Source organism: Protopterus annectens, chromosome 2.part1 (assembly GCF_019279795.1).
Source record: "Protopterus annectens isolate FY-2018-M chromosome 2.part1, PAN1.0, whole genome shotgun sequence".
NCBI classification, from domain to species: domain Eukaryota; kingdom Metazoa; phylum Chordata; order Ceratodontiformes; family Protopteridae; genus Protopterus; species Protopterus annectens.
In genome coordinates this window covers 352,348,013-352,370,454 of record NC_056729.1, presented here as the reverse complement: position 1 = coordinate 352,370,454, position 22,442 = coordinate 352,348,013, and the positions used below count along the sequence as shown (strand labels likewise).

At 37.0% G+C, this 22,442-nt stretch overlaps 1 protein-coding gene across 1 annotated transcript in view; it reads right to left on the bottom strand.

The window, feature by feature from the left end:
• Positions 1–22,442, bottom strand: part of FAM184B (family with sequence similarity 184 member B) — a 908,731-nt gene that overhangs the window by 457,326 nt on the left and 428,963 nt on the right. Inside the window, exon 10 of the mRNA XM_044063450.1 lies at positions 21,778–21,990. Coding sequence (XP_043919385.1) covers positions 21,778–21,990 — 213 coding nt within the window. The remainder of the gene's footprint in view (positions 1–21,777; positions 21,991–22,442) is intronic.

The window sequence follows — 22,442 nt, the reverse complement described above, 5'->3', positions numbered from 1 at the left end:
ACAGTGCACATTCACTGTATATTCGTAAGGTCAGTCAACCTTTGCATATTATTTGGTGGTTAGAGGTACAGATCATAAGGTTATAACCCTTGACTGTCACACATGGTGTACTTTCAAAAGTGTATTCTGGGATGGCATTGCTTTATTAGCAAACTGTGACTCAGGTGTCTGAAAGTTGTGTCTGTGATCATCTTCTGTAGATGAAAAAGCATCACATTTTAATTAAATTTATTATAGGTTCATAGGTTCATAGGTAGGTACTAGGCTATCTGCTCCAGGGGCATTTATAAGCCTAGCCAGAATGTGTAGACTTTCGCCTCCCTTTTTTAAATTAGTTTCCTGGGCCTCTGTCTAGCAGGGCAATTGAAGTGATCCCAGGGGTAAATTTACAATTTCACATCCACTCGTCAAGATTTCTCTTCAAGAGAGTCAGTGAGGGGATTTGCCTAACATAAACTGGGATTCTATTCCAGAGCAAGGGAACTTTCTGGGACAGGAATCTATCCCTCCAGCATGTCCTGTTTATTGTTGTGCTGAGGTTTAATTCACTGGAGCGTATGGCTCTAAGAGATTTAGTTTTCTTGAGGTGGAGCATGTCCATTAATTCCGGGTTGGACATGGCCTTGTACGTCAGACAGAGATCACCTCTGGGCAGGCGGTAAGCAACCGAGTAGAGCTAGAGTTTCTTTAGTTGAGCTGCATAGGACATCTATTTGAGGCCCATGATCCTCTTGGTGAGGTACTTCTGTGGTCTTTCCAGCTGTTGCAGGTGTCAAGTAAGGTACATTTCAGATGGGTCATTGTACTCTATTATGGGCCTAATGAGTGATGAGTAGAGGGGTACAATGACCTTTCTTGACTTAGATGTAAACCCTTTCGTGATTAGGTGGGCTACATAGAAGGAATTTCTAACCACTTTGGCAATGTGATTATCAAAGGAGAGGTTGCTATCTACCTGGGTCCCTAGGTCCCTAATTATATCTGCCGTACTTAGTGGATTACCACCTATGTGATAATTTGTGGGCACTTTGTTTTTCCCAAAGGGGATGACTATGCATTTTTTGGCATTTAGCTTGAGGCCATGGTTCTGACACCAGGTATCTGTCTGTGTGAGGCCCTTCTGGAGGATGCCTGTGTCAGCCGGAGAATCGATTATGGCCCCCAGTTTGCAGTCATCTGCGAACTTGGTCAGCCATAGACCTCCCGTGCTTGCCTGTACCTCAGAGAAGTATTATTATTAATTTGTATTGTTAATGTGGGTCAGTGAATTCTAAATGAGTATATCATTTTTTTCTGTTTTCTGCTTCAAACTAATGCCAATCTAGCCATCTTTGGATTCCACCAGTAGTTACCCTTAGTAGAGGCAATTACAGCAAGAAAACAAGAACTTAGCCAGATATAAGTCATGACAGCTGGGCTGGAATGGCATTTTCTGTTACTGTTTCCCCTTCTTCCCATTTTCCACATGAGGTGGATGTGCAGTACGATAGAGTGTAATGTGCAGGCTTCGATCCACATTTGTTACAGACATCTTTATTGTTGCCTGTCTCCTACTTCCAGGTTTGATTGGTTCCGCACCCTTCAATTGTACATCTACTGGCCCAAGGAATTGATATACTGACTTCATGTTATGGCTGGATAGACTTTATATGTGCATGAAACATTTTAAGAAAGAACAGGGAGCTACAGAACACTGACAGTACACTCAGTAATGATAATTTAATTCCTGAAGAATTACATACATCATTTTTTACATTCTGCCATTTAGCAGATATATGATTTAATGAACCAATATTTGTCAAAACAAACTCTATGGCCCAGTCTGACAAACGGATATAAGATATGTGATCACATAAAATGTAAGACTTGCTCATGGTCATCATGCCTTTTCTTTTTGGAAAAGGATTACCTTTCAGTTTAAATATATTAGTTGGACCTTGTGCCCACACATCCCCCAGTGAGGGGACAGGAGGAGAGAATCCTCCTAACAAAATATTGTTTGCTGGTCACATTTTCTTTAGGTTTATTTGTTGAGTCACATAATATGAATCCTGCCATGATGGGATGATTTCTACAGGGGTTAAAATGAGTGCCCAAACCAGAAGATGCAAGTAAAAGCCATTCCTATTTTTAGTCTCAGTGTAAGTATGGGAGCTCAATACACAAACACATAGCTTCTTCATATGCAGCCTATTCAAGGCCAAGTGCACTATGGGTAGTATACCCTCTTGCAAGGTAGATAGACAATATCACTATATGGGCTGTTTACACAGACCAAGTTGTGGTTATCTGGCATCACTGTATCACCCCTTCTTTGATAGAATAACATTTTTTGTAATATAGAATCTTTACACATTTTTATGTTTATATTTGACATTAAAGTTAGGGATTCCATGTTGAGAACCAAATATACTGTCTACTATGTGGAAGGGTATGCAATTACTTTGGGATATCTTTGTATAAATGAACAGAGGGATCAACAAAATTAGTCTGGATTTTAATGCAAACAAGAATGTTGTTGTACAATTTTGTAAGAAAATTGCAGATAGCACACAGATAAGGACAAACAACAGAAGACAATTAAATAAACCTAGCTATCTATGTACATTTATGGAATAAATCTCACACTTTTATTTCATTGTATCTGCAGTACCAAGATAAGCAACTGTGGCTTTGCTACTGACACAGAGATGAATTATTACTACGGCATTTTGTAGTAGCCTTTATGAGTATTTTGTAATAACAATAACCACTTCTAATGAATCTTTTTGTACTTATTTTAATAAAAAGTAAATCCAGACAGAGGGGTTATAATGCTTTCAATAACCAAGATGAAGAAATGAAATCAGGAAAACTAATAACTGCAAAAAGCACCACCACTGCTCAAAGCGACTAATAACCAAAACCAAAGCAACGAATGTGGAACAAAATACACCAGCTGTTAAATTCCACAACTGATGTTTTAATAATGCTCTAAGATATCCACGAACTCCACATACATTAACGCTCTTAAAACACTCTGCGTTTTCGTCCACAAATACAACTGGACTTCATCAGATACAAAAATTCATTAAAATTAATGACATTTATATATATTTTTAAAAATATTTCTACCTATGTCAATAAAGTGCATCTCGTATCAACAAATCAGGCTTGCCACCACTCATTAATATTAATTACACACATAAAAACTAAATTATTTTAAAAATACTACCAATTTCCTTTAATACATATGTTATTATTAAAATCCTTCCACTTACAAATGTTATTACCATTCATTGTCTCATTAAAATGTATTTAAAACTATGAGAGTTTAGCATTTGATTTTTATTTTTGAATTATACCATTCATGTCTTTAAATATACATTAGGGATGTAAAGCATTTCGCCACCTACTGTCCTATTAAAAAATTACACCTTTGCTGCTTTTAATTTTAATAAAGGGGTTAAAGAAATATGCTCATTTAAACCTGGTATTTTTGTGGCTTCCAACTTTATTTGCCACCATAACTCCTTATATTCGAGCCATTCTTCCCATAATCCATTTACTTGTTCAATTATTAAAAATGAAAACTTTGAACCTATACATTCCTTAGTGTGTTTATATAAGGCATTTGTTTCTTTTTGTCTTGAGATGTCATATATATATGCTCATAGATTCTCCTCCTCAGGACCCTTTCTGTCTTTCCTATATAAAAAGAACTGCATTTTCCACATAAAGCGATATATACCACGCCTTGTGTATCACAACTATAATGTCCCTTACTGTTCATAATCATTTCCTTACTACTAAGGTATACCTCACTCTTATTAATTACAAATTCACGTTGCTTACAGTGGCCACATTTGTATGTTCCATTATTCCTATGCCCACTAATAGTACCATAAAGGTTATCATTACTCCCTGTATTGTTGTATTCCAAAATTTTCTTCATGTTTGAAGGGTTTCTATATACTACTTTGGGGGTAATTTTACTAATATTCTCTATATCCGTATATATTCAAAAGTTGTTCCACTCTCTCATAAATAAATCCTTTATCCTAGAGTTGGAAACATTAAATTCCAATATTAATGCCTGTTCATATACACCGTCATTTCCATTGGTGTTTTTATTCATAGTCATTCCTGTCATATCTATACCAGTTCCTTTTATAGGTTAAAATTTTGTTGTTCTACCCATTTCCACTTCCTTTCTAATGTTTTCCACAAAATTTCTAGGATATCCCCTTTCATAAAACAGCCTTTCTAAAATACCACATTCAGTGTAAAAGTCTTCATTTAAACTAGTCATATGACAACCCCTCACAAATTGTCCCTTTACTATGTTCTTTTTACAATGTGAGGGGTGTGCACTAGTAAAATGTAAAAAGGAATTACAAAAGGTCTTTTTCCTATAAATTTTAGTTTCCAATTTATTATTGATTTTATAAACTTCAACATCTAAATACTGTAAAGTATCCATGGATGTGGTATAAGTAAATTTCAAAAATTCAGTAGTTTGATTTATATACTTAAAAAACTCGTGGAATTTGTCAATACCTCCCGTCCAAAAAATGACTATATCATCCAGAAAACGACGGTATAATGATCAGTAATTACTGAACGGTTGGCTCTGATTTTCACAATGCCTTGTTAGAGGTTTTCAACAATTGTGGTCTTGATATTTTAAGGCTTGTCATAAAAGAAAATGTTCATAGGTTCATAGGTTCATAGGTTTATACTAGGCTATCTGCCCTAAGGCATTTATAAGAAAAATACTGTGCCCATTAGTTTGTTGTGCCTCTGTCCAGCAGTGACACAGAGATGATTCATCTCCCATCCACAGGTCTAGATTTCTCTTGAACAGAGTCAGTGCTCTGCCTCACATGGACCGGGATTTTATTCCACAGCATAGGGAGTCTCTGAGTGATAAATCTATCCCCAGCACGTCCCCTATTTATATCCGTGCTAAGGTTTAAGTTGCTTGCTCTAGTGGTTTTGGTGGATTTGGATTTTTGAGGTGGAGCATGTCCATTAATTCGGGTTGGACATGGCCTTGTATGTCAGGCACATGTCACCTCTACTGAATAGAGCTGGAGTTTCTTCAATCTGGCAGCATATGACAGATTTTTATCCTTTTGGTGAGGAACTTTTGGGGTCTCTCCAATTGCTGCAGATGTCGGGTGAGATACATATCATTGGTCTGATAGAACAATGACCTCACTAGATCTGGATGTGAATCCCTTCATGATCAGGTGGGCAATGTAGAAGGTCTTTCTAACCACTTTAGCAATGTGAGTGTCAAAGAAAGGCCACTGTCAACCTGGGTCCCCAGGTCCCTGATAACCTCTTCTGTGCTTAGTGGATTGCCACCTATATGGTAGCTTGGGGTTACCTTGTTTTTCCCGAAGGGTATGACTATACATTTTTGGCGTTTAACTTCAGGCCATGGCTCTGGCACCAGCTATCTGTTTCCGTGAGTCCCTTCTGAAGGATATCCGTGTCGATGCACTTTCCACTAGTTTGCAGTCATCTGCAAACTTTGTCAAAAGTCCTCCCATGTTGGCCTGTACTTCTGAAAGTAGATGCCAAACAATAACTCTAACCCTGTGGGTTCTGTCCTTAAGCCAGTTTGCAGCCCATCTTGTGACATATGGGTTTACATTTAAGCTGGTAAGTTTTTCTACAATACCAGTGGGGGGTATTGTGGCAGAAGCAACAAGGTCAAGGTAGGCTGTATGGACTGCCTTTCCCTCATCAATGGCCTTGGTGACTATTTCAAGAAGTCGACCAAGTTCAAAAGGCATGATCTTCCCTTGACAAAGCCAAACTGGGTCGGGTCCAATGTCTGCAAGTCCCTATATCTTTGTTTATGAGCTCCATTATGATCCTCTCCATAGCTTTGCAGACTAGACTTGTTAAGCTTATGGGGTGGTAATTACCAGGGTCCGTGGGCGCCACCTTTGTGGAGTGGGACCACAGTTGCCCGTCACCCCTCCTTGGGCACGTCATCCTGTGGTAAGGCTGAGATTAAACAGCTGCCTTATGTGCGGGTTTAATTCCTCATTTAGACACCATCCGGTCCCATTGATGCTATGTTTTAGCTTTAGAGAGAGCAGCTTTCTCCTGCGCATTTGAGATGTCCGGGAGGCTACACTCGGCTGCGATTGTTTTCTCTCCTTTAGGGGAGAGGGGTGAAGTTTGCACTGAACCTGTCTGCCAGTATGTTGGCAATGTCTGTGGGTTCAGTGATTTTGTATCATTTTGGACTAATTCTGAGCATATCTGTGAGTTTCCACCCAGGTTCCTAACAAAGCTGAAAAAGGCCTTATGATTGTCCTTTGAATCCATGGCAATTTTACTCTCAAAATTGGCCTTAGTTGATTTTATGAGTGTTTTACTAATAATGATCAGGGGTGACTTCCCTTTTATGGATTTTGTTCTATCATGTAATAGCTTTCTCCTCTTATTGTAAAGTTTGTTAATGGCTGGGGTCCACCAGACTGGATGTTTGCCCTTTGTGGAAAGAGTCTTGGTTTTATTTGGGATTGCCTGATCCATGCAGTCCTGGAGGTGTTCATAGAAGGTTAGGGTACAGGAGTCCTTGAAGGGAGAGATTAATGTTCTTGATACTTGTATTAAAAATGATTTATTACATGGAATTAGGGATGAAAGAGATAAATATTATAAAGTCAGAGATGATATTGATGGTAAATGTAGTGAACTTGTACAGAGAAAAATCAATAAATTAAGAAGGGATGTAGAGGAATATCAGAATGAGAGTAGCTATCCTAAGCCACCCTTTATGAGAGGGGACTATCATGGTGATAAAAATAAAAATAATAAATATAATTCTGTAAATAGGAACAATGAGGCCGATAGAAGGGAATGGACTGGAGGGGACTATGATTTTGAGTTCCCACCATTGGATAGAGGTGATAGACCTAATAATTTTTCTGATTATCAGGAGAATCAGAATTTTCAGAGAAGGGGGGAGAAGGGGGGGAGAAGGGGGAGAGGGAGGTTCTAGATACATTACACCCGGCCCCTACTTCGAATTTTAATATGGTTTTTAATTCTGGTTCTAAATATACATATAATGATTTTACAATATATAATTTTAGTGATATTCCTTTAGTGAGGGAGCATTTCGTTTTATTGAGCAAGGGATTAAAGTTCATTCCCTATACTAAAGGAGATGTTGTGAGAACTATAATGGATGCGAAATTATTTATGAGAAAAATTAATTTGAAAACTGTGATGTCTCAGAATATTAATAATGAGAACACTCCTCAGGACTCAGTTTTGGTTCATTCTTCTGTTTTTAACCCCCCTTTACATCCGCAAATTAAGAATTTTGAGATGGTTTTGGAGAAAGAAATTAGGAATATGTATAACCAAAGTGGTTACAAAACCAATCTCACTAAAGAAGAATATGAGATTTTGAACATACTTAAGAACAATACTGATATCAGAATAATGAAACCGGACAAGGGAGGGGGGGTGGTGATTATGGATAACATCATGTATGAAGGTAAAATGAACTGCATTTTGAGAGATGAAACTAAGTATATGTGTGTATCAAAAAATGAGGTAAATGTAGCATATTATAAAATCGATATCCTCTTAAAAGATATGTTTTTTGAGGGAATAATTGATAAAAAGACATATGAATATTTATACATAGCTAAACCAAGGATACCAATAATCTTTGGTATACCAAAAATTCATAAAGATATGGAAGACCCCCCTTTTAGACCCACAGTTTCTGCGGAGGGGTCTGAAACACTTCCTTTGGCCAAATATGTGGATGCCAAGGCTAAGCATATCTGTGCTGATAATAAATACAGCTTAAAGGATTCATGGGATTTGTTAAGAGACATTACTCCTGAACTATATAGTGATGAATTAATTTTTGTCACCATAGACGTTATAGACCTCTTTTCTTGTATACCCTATGAGGAGGGGTTACAAATGTTTGAGGAAGTGATATATGAAGATAGGAAGTTAACTCGGGTAGAAAAAAATGACAACCATGAGTTTAGTGGATATGGTACTAAAATTTAATTTCCTAATGTTCAATGGTGAATATTATCAACAGATACAAGGAGTTTCGATGGATGCAGCATGTGCACCCACATATGCAAACCTTGTACTGGCGAAATGGGAAGAAAAGTATGTATTACACTCCGTGTTCAGTAATTACTGGTCATTATACCGTCGTTTTCTGGATGATATAGTCATTTTTTGGACGGGAGGTACTGACAAATTCCACGAGTTTTTTTAAGTATATAAATCAAACTACTGAATTTTTGGAATTTACTTATACCACATCCATGGATACTTTACAGTATTTAGATGTTGAAGTTTATAAAATCAATAATAAATTGGAAACTAAAATTTATAGGAAAAAGACCTTTTGTAATTCCTTTTTACATTTTACTAGTGCACACCCCTCACATTGTAAAAAGAACATAGTAAAGGGACAATTTGTGAGGGGCTGTCGTATGACTAGTTTAAATGAAGACTTTTACACTGAATGTGGTATTTTAGAAAGGATGTTTTATGAAAGGGGATATCCTAGAAATTTTGTGGAAAACATTAGAAAGGAAGTGGAAATGGGTAGAACAACAAAATTTTAACCTATAAAAGGAACTGGTATAGATATGACAGGAATGACTATGAATAAAAACACCAATGGGTATATGAACAGGCATTAATATTGGAATTTAATGTTTCCAACTCTAGGATAAAGGATTTATTTATGAGAGAGTGGAACAACTTTTGAATATATACGGATATAGAGAATATTAGTAAAATTACCCCCAAAGTAGTATATAGAAACCCTTCGAACATGAAGAAAATTTTGGAATACAACAATACAGGGAGTAATGATAACCTTTATGGTACTATTAGTGGGCATAGGAATAATGGAACATACAAATGTGGCCACTGTTTGTAATTAATAAGAGTGAGGTATACCTTAGTAGTAAGGAAATGATTATTAACAGTAAGGGACATTATAGTTGTGATACACAAGGCATGGTATATATCGCTTTATGTGGAAAATGCAGTTCTTTTTATATAGGAAAGACAGAAAGGGTCCTGAGGAGGAGAATCTATGAGCATATATATATGACATCTCAAGACAAAAAGAAACAAATGCCTTATATAAACACACTAAGGAATGTATAGGTTCAAAGTTTTCATTTTTAATAATTGAACAAGTAAAAAGAGAAATAAGGGGTGGATTATGGGAAGAATGGCTCGAATATAAGGAGTTATGGTGGCAAATAAAGTTGGAAGCCACAAGAATACCAGGTTTAAATGAGCATATTTCTTTAATTTTAATAGGACAGCCTAATGTATATTTAAAGACATGAATGGTATAATACAAAAATAAAAATCAAATGCTAAACTCTCCGTTTATTTTATGTACCTCAATAGTTTTAAATACATTTTAATGAAACAATGAATGGTAATAACATTTGTAAGTGGAAGGATTTTAATAATAACATATGTATTAAAGGAAATTGGTAGTATTTTTAAAATAATTTAGTTTTTATGTGTGTAATTAATATTAATGAGTGGTGGCAAGCCTGATTTGTTGATACGAGATGCACTTTATTGACATAGGTAGAAATATTTTTAAAAATATATATAAATGTCATTAATTTTAATGAATTTTTGTTTCTGATGAAGTCCAGTTGTATTTGTGTTCGTGGATGTCTTAGAGCATTATTAAAACATCAATTGTGGAATTTAACAGCTGGTGTATTTTGTTCCACATTCGTTGCTTTGGTTTTGGAAATCAGGAAAACACTAAACTCCCACTCATTACTTTGCATTCTGTTCTTATCACCACTACTTGCCATCTTTCAACCCACCTCTAAGTCTCTCTGCCAATTTATTCTCATTGAAGTAAGAAATGATTGTTGGAGGCCATTGTCTAGTAAGCTATCAGGGTTTCCTGTATAAGGCCCAAGCCTCTCCCTGTATTGACTAACATGCACACTTGAATTTGTAAGGGGCTGCTGTAGTTTCCCTCTCCTATGTACATGTGCACATTGCCACAAGTGCATTCTCTAGTATGCTATTAAGTAACTGCACCTTGACAGTGCTGAGTATTCATCTCCAAGTCCATATGCTACATGAGGTACTATCCTTAAAAGTCAGCATTAAAGAGATGGGAGCACCTTCCGCCAATATAGGTGAACCAGCACCAGCTGCTCTCTTCCAAAGTCCATCTGCTAATCAAACTCAGGTCATCTGCAGTGTAGAAAAGTCTTTCCCCTATTATATCACAAAGCTGACTCTTTCTTTATTTTTAACTGTACCAGGTTGTTTAGAGAAAACGTGTTTAGTCTCATCTTGTACTTTACATGATGGACTAATAGAAGTATTATTAGAGCACTACTTTAAATAAATATCAACAACTGCTAAAAAAGAGAGGATAGCGCTCCTCCATTTATCAATGCTCTGGAATAAAATACCTTAGTATTGTGGTCTGAAAATACTAGCTAAAGGGCCAGATTCCAAAACATAGGAAGGCAAGAACTCAGAGTTTTCCTTTAGAATCTTGAAAGAGTAAAAGTTCAAAGCTTATAAGATTGAGACCAAGTACTCAAATCTTGTAAGCTCGAATCACAAAAAAGAAATGGGAAATGTTTTTTTTTTTTTTTTTTTTGCCAGAATCTGAATTGTGCAGGATCATGGCACATTGGGGATTAGGGTATTGATTTTTTCCCCACTGTTGGAATATATAGGTATCATGATATAGGGGGTGCAGGAGAGCTTGTCCCCCTGCAAAAACTGGAGTTTTTGTTTGTTTTTGAGCTTATAAGATTTAAACATCTGGGCTTGATCTTGTCAGTTTCAAGTTTTTAGACTTTTGGGATTCCAATATAGAAGTGAACTCACAGACCATTAATCCATAGAGTTACTTTAATACTTAAGGCTATTTTTAAATATGTATCTGCATGCCAAAGGTTGTATACATTTCAGAAAATGATATGGCAATATTTGTCATACATATATTATTGTAATTGCTGTACATGATTTATTGTACATGATTATAGGTTTGTATAATATACAGTTATTATACTAGCTATATGTGACACAGATCTATATGAAAGCTTGTTTCACTGAGAAAAGTGTAATAGTCCATAAGCAAACAAGTAAAAATAAATAAATGAAATGAAACAATTATGCTTTTATTCATTTGTTATATGTATCTTTGTAAATGTTTTTCTCTTAAGGAATTTATGTTTTCTAAAATCCATTAATTTTGAGTTTCTTTAATCATACTGAAACCAAAACTTTTCTACAGTCTATTGAATAGTCATAAAATATGCTTTAATTTATTGTTTTTGTAATTTTTTAAAATATTTATTTCTTGATTTCTAGTTCTTTATTTTTTTATTTTATTATATACTGCCCCTCCCAGCTCCATACAGCCCTTCATCTATTCTCCTGGCTTCTGCACCTGCCTAACCCCAGAGCCTATGATTTCTCCATACAAGTACACTTCAAGGAACTGACCTTCACAGTAACTCAATTACAACTTTGCAACATGACTAATACATCAGGGAGTTGTGTGCATAGAACATCATCCTCGTGGTGGTCATTCAAATTCCATAGGTTAGGAGAGTACCTAGAGCAGTGACAGCCAAGATCCTTGATAACATACATCTCCCTCTTGTAGCATAAACCTTTCTTTCACATCATCCCAAGAGATTATCCTCCCCAGTTGTTCCCAGAATTTTAGTTCCTTAGACTTCCTGAGGCAAGATTTAACCAATCCTTCTTTTTGGTTACTAGTTTCAGATAGTCATATAATGAATATCTTGATGGTGCAGAGCTTTAGTTATTTTCCTTTAACAAAATATTTCCAATCATCTAGGTTCATAGTTTCACAGGTTCTTACTAGGCTAGTGACCTTTGATGATCTTCAGGTGCCTAGCCATGCATTCCTATGAAGTCTTTTTTCCCTTGAATTGTACATTATGAAATAACACAGAGCAGTAGAACATTTACATATTACCCCTTTCAATAAAAGGCGAGATGTTTACTCTAGGGATGCATTTGCAGTTTCCCATCCATTCAACCAGTTTACAGTTGAACAGAGTAAGAGAAGTGCTTTGCTTTATGTGACAAGGAAGATGATTCCAAAGAAGTGGAATTCTGGCTGATACATATCTATCCGTCCAATGTGTTCTTAACACTGGCTTTTCTTTCCTCAACAAGTAAATGACAAAGAGGAGTGGCACAAGGACAGAGCCCTGGAGTATACCACTGGTGACAGGTCTTTTGGAGGAGATGAAGTCACATACCTTATATATCTTATATAGAATATGCTATTTTTCATCAGAATCTCCAATCCCTTTCCCCTTTCATCCTCATAAAAGCCTTTTAAAATCTATTAATATCCCTGATATTTTAATGGAATCTTTGTCTATTTGCTTTGAGTTGGAGTACATTTTACAAGTCCTCTCTCCACCTTCTGCAGCTTGAGCTTCTACACTAACATTTACTTTTGGATATTGAGTTATTCTCAAAAAATATTTGCTTGAGTGAAGCTTTGCTTCCTTCAATTATATACTCCAAATGCTCCACTATCTTTTGGTTGCTTTCTGTTAACCACTGTGTTTCTATTAATGATAAGTTTACCCTTTTGCTTCATAAGGTCTTTAACTCTAATAGCACTTGCAAATATAATCTATTAGTTTCTTTTTAGTTTGGAATATATTTAAGCTCTTTTATATTGTCCTCCAACTCTCTGCTAAGTCTCCCTTACTCGTGTCCAGTATTCTCTGTAATTCCTCTCCTTAACTCCTTTATGTTTATCCGAATATTTTGGAAAGTCTCAGTGTCTAGTTCTGTTACCCCATTCTGGCACTTAGGAGGTTAAAACTGGAGTATGAGCTGTTAAAACTATTAGATGTGTTTCAAAAAATTCCACCAGATTTACATATTGCTGTAATATATCACCTGTTACTGCACCTTTGAGAAAAATAAGTAAATTCCCTTCTGGTAGGCACATCCATCATCCCAAAAACCTTCATATAAGAATTTAGAAGCCTACTCCCATAGAAAAATTAAATATTCTTGGTCCTTTGAAACATTGTTTTTCTGGATCTGTTTTTTTTAAAACAAGAAACATCTTTATTAAATTATCACGCATATATAGGCAATCATACATTTATATAAAAGAAAACAAACCATATTGACAATTTTAGTTGTAAACATTATACATCACAGACCAGATTGACATAATTGTAGATGCAAACATTATGCACTTATAATCTATCCAGTCTTTGCCAGTCAAACGTTATTTATTTATTTACATTTTTTACTGGGTAGTGTCCAACTGGGCTGGTGGACCGTTTTCAGTGGAGACCCGAGAGAGAAGCTCCACAATAAAAAAAAGATATACAGTACTACATTAGTAAGAAAAAGAATATTTCTTGTGATCACCAAATTTTCAAGCAAAAGATTCAAATAATATTCTTCATTATAGTCATCATCATCATCATCTTCTTTCGGCTGTTCCCGTTAGGGGTCGCCACAGCGGATCTTCTGTTTCCATTTCTTCCTGTCCTCTGCATCATGCTCTTTTACACCAGCCGCCTGCATGTCCTCTCTCACCACATCCATAAACCTTATCTTAGGCCTTCCTCTTTTCCTCTTACCTGGCAGCTCCATCCTTAGCATCCTTTTCCCAATATACCCAGCATCCCTCCTCAGCACATGTCCAAACCAATGCAATCTCGCTTCTCTTGCTTTGTCTCCAAACTGTCCAACCTGAGCTGACCCTCTAATATACTGATTCCTAATCCGGTCCATCCTAGTCACACCCAGTACAAATCTTAACATCTTTAACTCTGCCACATCCAGATCTGACTCCTACCTTTTCGTCAATGCCACTGTCTCCAACCCATATAACATAGCTGGTCTCACTACCCTCTTGTATACCTTCCCTTTCACTCTTACTGGTACCTGTCTGTCACAAATCACTCCTGACACTCTTCTCCACCCATTCCACCCTGTCTGTACTCTCTTCTTCACCTCTCTTCCACACTCACCATTACTCTGAACTGTTGATCCCAAGTACTTAAACTCATCCACCTTTACCATCTCTGCTCCCTGCATCCTCACCATTCCTCTACCCTCCTTCACATTCACACACATATATTCTGTTTTAGCCCTGCTGATCTTCATTCCTCTCCTCTCTAAAGCACATCTCCACCTCTCCAGGGTCTCCACAACCTGGTCCCTACTCTCACTACATATCACAATGTCATCTGCAAACATCATAGTCCATGGGGCCTCCTGTCTGATCTCATCTGTCAACCCATCCATCACCACATTATAAATGTAAAATCCAGGGATCTGGATAACTAATTAAATAACTGATAATAAGCAGTGAGCAGACCTAGACTGAGAAGCCATGCAACAGTGGTATAGAAAGTAAACATTTAGTGTCTGAATTTTAGAAAATGTACAAACCAAAAGACTGTGCAGAAGCAATTTGAGGAAAATACTAAGGATATTAGCTGTACTAGAGGAAAACAGTATAGTAGAGATAAAATGAGTATAGGAGAGAGGAGTTATCCAGGCGTGGAACAAGGGCAAAGCCAGTTGCTTTTAAGATGATCTTTTAATTTTGTTTTAAATGAAGAATAACAAGAGCATTCCAGGACTTAGCTACTTTATTTGAGTAGAGGGAGTCACCATAGTAGTTATGCAATTGTGTTATGGCCTGTTGGAAGATCTAAGGGACCTGCTGTTTACCTGTAGTTGGAATAAGGTTGAAATTGCAGGGCAGCTATGAGGGTTGTGTGAGATTTTGTGGGCTATGGTTAGTTGGTTTATGGTTAACAGGTTAGGGAGTTCTAGCCAGTTTATTTGAACAAGAGCAGAGCAATGATGGGTTTTATGAGGGTGGTTTGTGGTAAACTTTGCAATTTTATTATAGCAGGATTCAAGGTTGTGCAGGTCTGTCTTATGTAAGCTGGTAAATATATGTGAGCAGTAGAGAAGTATATAGAATAGTTGTGATCTTGCAGTGGCTAGTCTGGCTTAGAGTGTTAGGTATGGCTTGGCCCTGTAGAGAGCACCAAGCTTGAAGTTTACTTTTTTGAAAGTTTGATTAATGTGAATATCAAATTTAAGATGGTCATCTGTTGTAATAACTAAGAGTTTAGCCTGGTTTGTTAGCTCAATTATGGTACCATTTGTGGAGTGACGAGAGAGGGGTAGGTGGTTGACTTGGTAGTTTTGTTTCTGAAGATTATTCATTTAGTTTTATTTGGATTTAGAATGAGTTGGTGGTTTGATAAGAATGATTCAACTTCTAGAAAAGCTTTTTGCATCTTTTCTTTTAGTTCTTGTGGGGAAGGGGTGGAGCAGATAAGGAAAGTGTCATCAGCATATTGTATGGTAGAAGCTAGTTGGGTTGCTGTATTAAGATTATTAGTAAATATGATACAGAAAAAAGGGCCAAGTATAGATCCTTAGGGTACACCAGTGGCAGCCGGCAGTAGAGGGGACAATTTGTTTTTCCATTTAGTAGCCTGTTGACAGTTTGATAGATAACTGAGAAACCAAGATGGGGATGCTGGACTTAGGTTCTATGTAGCGAGTTTGTTTAGCAATAGTTGATGGGAAATGGTGTCAAAGGCTTTTGACATGTCCTAAAAAATTGTAGATACTAGTTGTCTCTTGTTCATTAGGTGGTGAATGGTATTGGTGAAGGATAATAAGGCTGTGCTAGTACTATACTGGAGTCCAAAGCCATGCTTGGAATCTGATAGGAGGTTGTTGGTGGTAAGGTGGTTTAGGAGTTGTAGCTGAATACATTTTTCTAGGATTTGGGCTAAAGGTGGAAGGATGGCTATGGGGTGATAATTTGAGATTTCTCTGGAGGGGCCACCCTTGTGGAGGGAGATAATATGAGCAATTTTCCAGAGGAGGAGCACATAATGTTTGAAGACAGAATGACTAATATAGAGACAGGATAGGCAATGGATGGAGCAGTAATTTTTAGGAATTCGTTAGGAAGTTGGTTGGCTGCTAGGCGGCAAGGTTTTAGTTTGCTTAGTAGCTTTTTAATGTAGGATGTTTGAATCGGTTTAAAGGATATGGAGTTAGTAGAACTAGAGCTTAGTGAGGGGAGTGTGAGGGGCAGTTTATTGTTGGCAAGCAGGGAGGAGATAGCGTTAATGAAATGTGAGTTAAATTGCGAGGCTAAGGGTGTGATGGTATTGGTTGTAGAAGGAGTGGAGGTGGTGAATTTACCAGGGTTGAGGAGAAGGTTTACTGTTTGCCAGAATTTTTGTGTGTTGTGAAGGAACTTTTGTTGACAGGTTTGGATGTAGTGCTTTTTATCACTGTTAATTTTTTTCTTAGTCTGGTTTCTTAGTTGCTGATAAGTGGTGAGGTTGGATTTGTCTTTGGTGGACAGATGTAGAGCCTTGGCTCTGTCTCTTTATTTAATTAGTTGTTTTGCCTCATGGGAAAGCCATGGTAGTTACTTGGATTTGGAGCATATTTTTCTGGTGTGGGCTAGGCTATTTAAGATTTCAAGAAATTTGTTGTTAAAGAATTCAACTGCAAGGTCCAGGTTTAGGGTTTTTTTAATGGGGAGGTTGTTTCCAGGGGGCAGATATGTGGCAATGATAATTATGGTTTATGTGGATTTATTATGAGGTGGGTGATGAGAATTTCTGACTTGGGGATGTCAGGGGTTGTACAGTTTAATTTTTCTAGTTTTAGTGGGTCTTTGAACATGACTGCTACACCACAACCTCTTTTGCTTAGCCTATCTTGTCTTATAATGTTATAGCTGCTGAAGGTAATTTCAGAGTCCTTGATGTGAGATTTTAACCAGGTCTCTGTTATAACAGCTATGTCAGGAGAAGAGGTGTCTTGGACAGCATGAAATTCACTAATTATATTGACAAGGCATCTGAGGTTGAAATTGGTTATTAATAGGTCAGATTTGGTAGGTTTTTCAGTTTGGTGATAGCTAGATTGTATCTAAAAGTGGGCAGTTTGGGTTTGTGGTTTGTATATGTCTGAAAGAATAAAGGAGAGAGTTGGAGGTATTGTACAGTTGTGGGCAGATGTACCTATAAGGCATGGGAGGAGGCTGTAGATTTGTGTTTGTGCTTGAGGGTATAGGTAATTATTGTTAACATAATGGAGATTGGAGGCTTTGTAGGCTAGGAATAGAAGGCCTGTTAGAGTACTGTAGTAGGAAATGTAGTAGAGTTGCATATTTGATGGAATGGTTTAAGGGGTGGTGTTTGTGTAGAGGGGTTGAATAGTTTGGGAGGGGTGGAAGTTGTAGTGTACATATAAGAAATGAGGGGTGGGACTGGGAGGTAGTGGGAGTAATTGTAGGTGTGTTTGGAGGGGTGGGGACAGGGTGGGATTTTGAGGCTGATAGGTGAGAAGACAAAGTGGTTGAGGTATGATTAGGTATATATGTAATGAAAGTGGGGTTGTATGGGAATGGGGGTAGGGTAGGGGAGCGGAGTGAACCAGAGTGCAACGAGGGCAAATGGAGTGGATTTGCGCGAGTCTCAGAATGCTGAGAAAAAAAAAAACAGTCTCCAAGTATGAGTAACACTGTTTGGAGAGGAACCTGTGAGCAGGTAATGTGGATTTGGTTAGAGCAGACAAAAGACTGAGATTACAAAAGAAATGGCAGAAATAGCATCTGTGGCAGTTTGTCATAAAGCCGTGAGAAGAACTTTGGTAGCTATGACATAGCTCATTCAAATCCTAACTTCTTTTAAACCTCATTTTTCCTCTGCACATACTGTTCCCACAATTTCCATTTCTTCCTACGTAACTTGTTCCTACCCTTTTTATAAGATCCCAGTTTCAGTTGTTTTATCTCTGTTACTATATTCACTGATTCTAGTAAAGTTGGTTAAGACTTTGATTTCCATTTTCTAGTAATTCCTTTTTTGGCAGCTACCATAATTAGACTTAGCAAGGCCTTACTATGTCTAGGCAATTCTGATTCTGTATCATAGCTCAAAAAATAATTTCCTTAATTACACCAATTTGCTCACCCAGTATCTCTGACAGAACAGTCTGAAGGAATCTTTAAAGTCTGCCAACTCGTTACACTTCCTGAAAATATGTCCCCATTTCCCTGTTTCTCCATGCTTCACATCTCCAACATTTGCCATCTACCTGAGGAAAAATTCTTTGGAGTCTACTTGGGGTATAAAAATACCTATGCAAACACTTCCAAGCAAACATCCTAAATCTTCTAGACTTTATTGCATATTTGGGAGACATACATATATCCCCCATTGTTTATTTGTGAATTGTTTATCCAAGATCTCTACCCATTCATTTCTAACTTCTTCTGATTGATTCTTATAGTTAGCATGCAATATTTTGTATACTCTACTAACTATTCGTTTTTAACAGCAGCTTCTGTTCTAGATTTTACTAAAAAACTCGACCAGTGCTGGTCTTTTTGCTTAGGTTCCCCTATTTCTTTTTCTTTGCCTATACTCTGATATCAATCCTTGATAGGGAAAGCAATCTCTATCCTGCAGTCCAAATAAATTATTGGCCTCTTTCCATTCTCTTACTTTCCCCTCTTTAATTATTTGCTCCAAATATCTTGGCTCTTTTACCAGTTTTGTCCAATAAATTCCAGCTCCCTCTTGCCTATTGCCCTCCTGAGACATTGTCTCTAGATGTGACACTATTCCAGTCCCTGGCTATAATAAGCATTCCCCATTGGCAACTGATTATCTCATTTAATAAAGTTTTTAATTCATTCTGTCCAGTTATAGGAGCTATATAAACACATGCTGGGATCATCCTTTTCCCTTGCTAATGGCTTCTTATTATCAAGTATCTAACCAAGGGGGTCATTCTTCTCTTCCTCACTAACAACAAAAGCTTCTCTGGTAATACGTTAATATCATTCACATCTTTCTCACCTCCTCTCTAAATCCCTTCTTTATTTATTCCTCTCCAGCAGGCACATAGCTAGAATGGGGCAGAGGGGGAGACATTTTAGAGATCACGATCAACAGATATTGATCAGTCTTTAGTGCATTACTGGTATTCAGAAATGAATTCCAAAGTTGCATTTGCAGTCACAACTGAAGCACTTCAGCACTAGATAAGTGGCATAAACTAAAAAAAATATAGAAAGTAGTTTGTTGCAGCTTTTTTGTTTTGCTCCTCAAGTACTTTTTTCTTTTTTTATATATGCTACTCAGCTTAAATTTGTGAGGGGGTGTGCCAGAATATCTAGTTACACCTCTGCTCTATGGTCACAAAATGATTACTACTTACATATATGTGATTTTCAGTTCTTGGAGTTGCCACCAAAATGATTACTATTGAAATATTTTTGAGTAAGGGTTACCTGAGAAGAAGTATACATGTTTTTGAAGCCGTGTATAAACTGAATTGTGCAATAACACACATCGGTTTAATGAAAGAGTTCCTTAAATTACCACCCTGGAAATTTCAGACCAAAATTGTACACAGTTAAAAAGTTAGAATGCTGCACAGCTATCAATTAGTTAAAATGAGTGGGAAAAATATTTTACATTAAAATAAATTACAAAACATATAATTATCATACATAAACTACTAAATGTAAAGTTCAAACTGCAAAAAAAAAAAAAAAAAAAAAAACAGAAGCCCATTTTTATAAGTGTAATACGGCTCTTGGGATGTGCAAGCTATAGAAATTACAGCACATCCAGGGGTTGTTAGGCACTTACCTTTAAGGCTCATGTTTCGCAATACTTCTAGAGATGCAGTAATATTTGTTCTATACACAGACCTTTGTTTCTTGTTTCATACACATTTATATTACAACCACGGCCTTCTGTGCTTCATATCATTATGAGCATTAAGTAAGCAAACAAGTAGTCGGCAGTGAGTCCCCTGTCAGTAGACACTTGAAATAACTATGTTAAATACTTTAGCATGCCAAGTCTATATTAGTGGTGTACCAACCGTGTCTGTGCTCAGTGTAGTTCAGTTACAATCTCTTTAACAACACCTGCCCTTACTCCAAACACAGACAATAAATTATCGATAGTAACAGTACTACAAAGCAATGTTTCAATTTAGGAAGTCCCTGTTGCAATGCAAATGTTTGTTTTAATAAAATGCCCATTCAAGCACATATACAGGGAATAAACCAGCATATGCCAGACCTCTGTAAGCATGTTATGTACAATGCATGCACCTATATGGTGTGTTGTATTATACATGTGTGGCACATAAGTATTTCCACCCTTGACTGTATGTCTTGCTTTGCTGACATTAGGTAATGTGCTAAACCTGGTAAGCCTTATATCTGACACACTACTATTGATTAGTAACACAAACTGCATGATGTATGTTTTCATGGTGTGGTGTGTTTTTGCAACACTTACATAGGGGCACATTTCTGAGTATCATACTGACATGCCTGCTGGCATAGCAGCTGGATGTCATACATATTTCTGCTTTTATACAGTAGACACAGTGACCTGGCATTTCTGCTTTCCATAGGAAACATGTATAGACTCTATTTCTAACACTGTATAATATGCCTTGTGCCATACAGATTACTTCTTTTTCCTGCTGCATAGCCGAATACACAAAAATCAGTACTACAGAGAAACCCCTTCCCCAACTGATAGCCGCATAATGTTGGTGATGTGTTTCCCACAGTACACATGTAATACTTTAGCTTCCTTCTGTAGTACAGGTATCCACACTCATTGTTAACCTGTTACTGTCTGTGTGCTTTGTTTGGCTGTTACTACAACACATACTGGTATTTACTATACTAGGTGAAGGCAGGTTCGAATCTATCTTCCTGAAAATGAAACTATTTTATCAGAGGAATTGCCCTTTCTCTTAAATGTGCAGTTTGGAGTAATAATAATTCTGTGATGTACTAGGGTGTCCACCTCTACAAGGAGATTAGAGGACTAAACTACAGACAATCTTTATTTTTCCAGTTTGTCAGGCTGCTACTTCAGATAATCATATGGCATTCAGTGAATGTGGCTGCAGTGAAAGCTCTGATAATCGATAGGACCTTATACATGTGCTTACAGATACACTATTTATGCCACACTCTGTTACTTATGATGTCTGTGGACCATGCCACTGCTGCTTACGTTCACTGGACATTCTTCAGTGCTAGATGTGGATGACATGCTTCCCACAGCACTGTGTGCCTTAATATGCATGTATTTACAGAAGTACAGGAAGGTAGTACATTTGTGCTGAACATTTTTTCATTATATCATTCCTTATGCTGCTCGCTTGTTAATGTGCCTTGTTTAGTCCACCTTGCATTATCAGTACTAAATCTGCATGTTTTTTCATGAAGAGTCTGTTTCATCACTGTACTTTTTGTTATAGTATTGTTATTTACCTGACAACATGTTTTGTTAAGCCACTAGAGATGTTTTTTTCTTTTTCAGTTCTGTATTTGTCAAGACTTTTTTTTTCCAAGTAAAGATACTAGAAAGTAGGTGGCTAGGAATATCTTGCAGCATAGATCAGGTTTTGCCAGACATTTTTCTTTAGATATCTTTGCTTGGATGCGATTATATAAAATGAGTGCACAGTTACTGTTCATATTGTTTTAAGGTAAATGGCATAAATCCTAAAAAATAATGCAGGCCATGCTGTTATTTTGCCAGTTCCCAGATTCTGAAATTATTCCATGTAAACTGAGACAGGCAGGATTAATAATTAGGCTGAAGCTTATTTTAGGAGGAAGGTAGTTAGTCTTACTTTGTTATTGTGTTGAACAGTTTTATCTCGGCTTTTCAATAGTCTTTGCTGTGAAGCTTCCAGCTGAGCTTTCAGAATTTGGTTCTGCCTGATGCTATCTTGTAGTTCTTGCCGTAACTTGTCCTTTTCTTTGCTGAACTGTACCTCCGGCTCCTGTAGTGTGTCTTGAGACTTCCATGAGTGCAGCTCTGACTTCTTTTTTAGCTGCGTTATCTTTACAGAGAGAGAAAGAGAAGGGAGAAGTTTTAACACTGAACATCATCTCACTTACAGATTTATGTTATTTACTTTATTTTATTAACATAGGTAAACTACTGATCAAAACTGACCAATTTCAGTCTCATCACAGAAAATACAAAAAAGAAAAAAATGTACAGTATTAGACATGCATGCACTAAAACAAAGGCACAGAATACATTTATAACACTTGAATAGGAGAAGTTGAGAGTGAATCAGATGATAAGTATAAGGCAAATACATTTGGGACTTCGTATATAGAGAAGATTGGGCTATTTGATCAGACAGATGTAATTGCATTTTGCTTGATTTTTAAGTTGAAATTATAGTTGAGCACAGAATTTGGAAAAGGACAGTGTGTCTTTGAGATTGGTGGGAAGATATTCCTAGAGTATGAGGACTAGTAGAGAGAAGCAATGGTCAGTGGC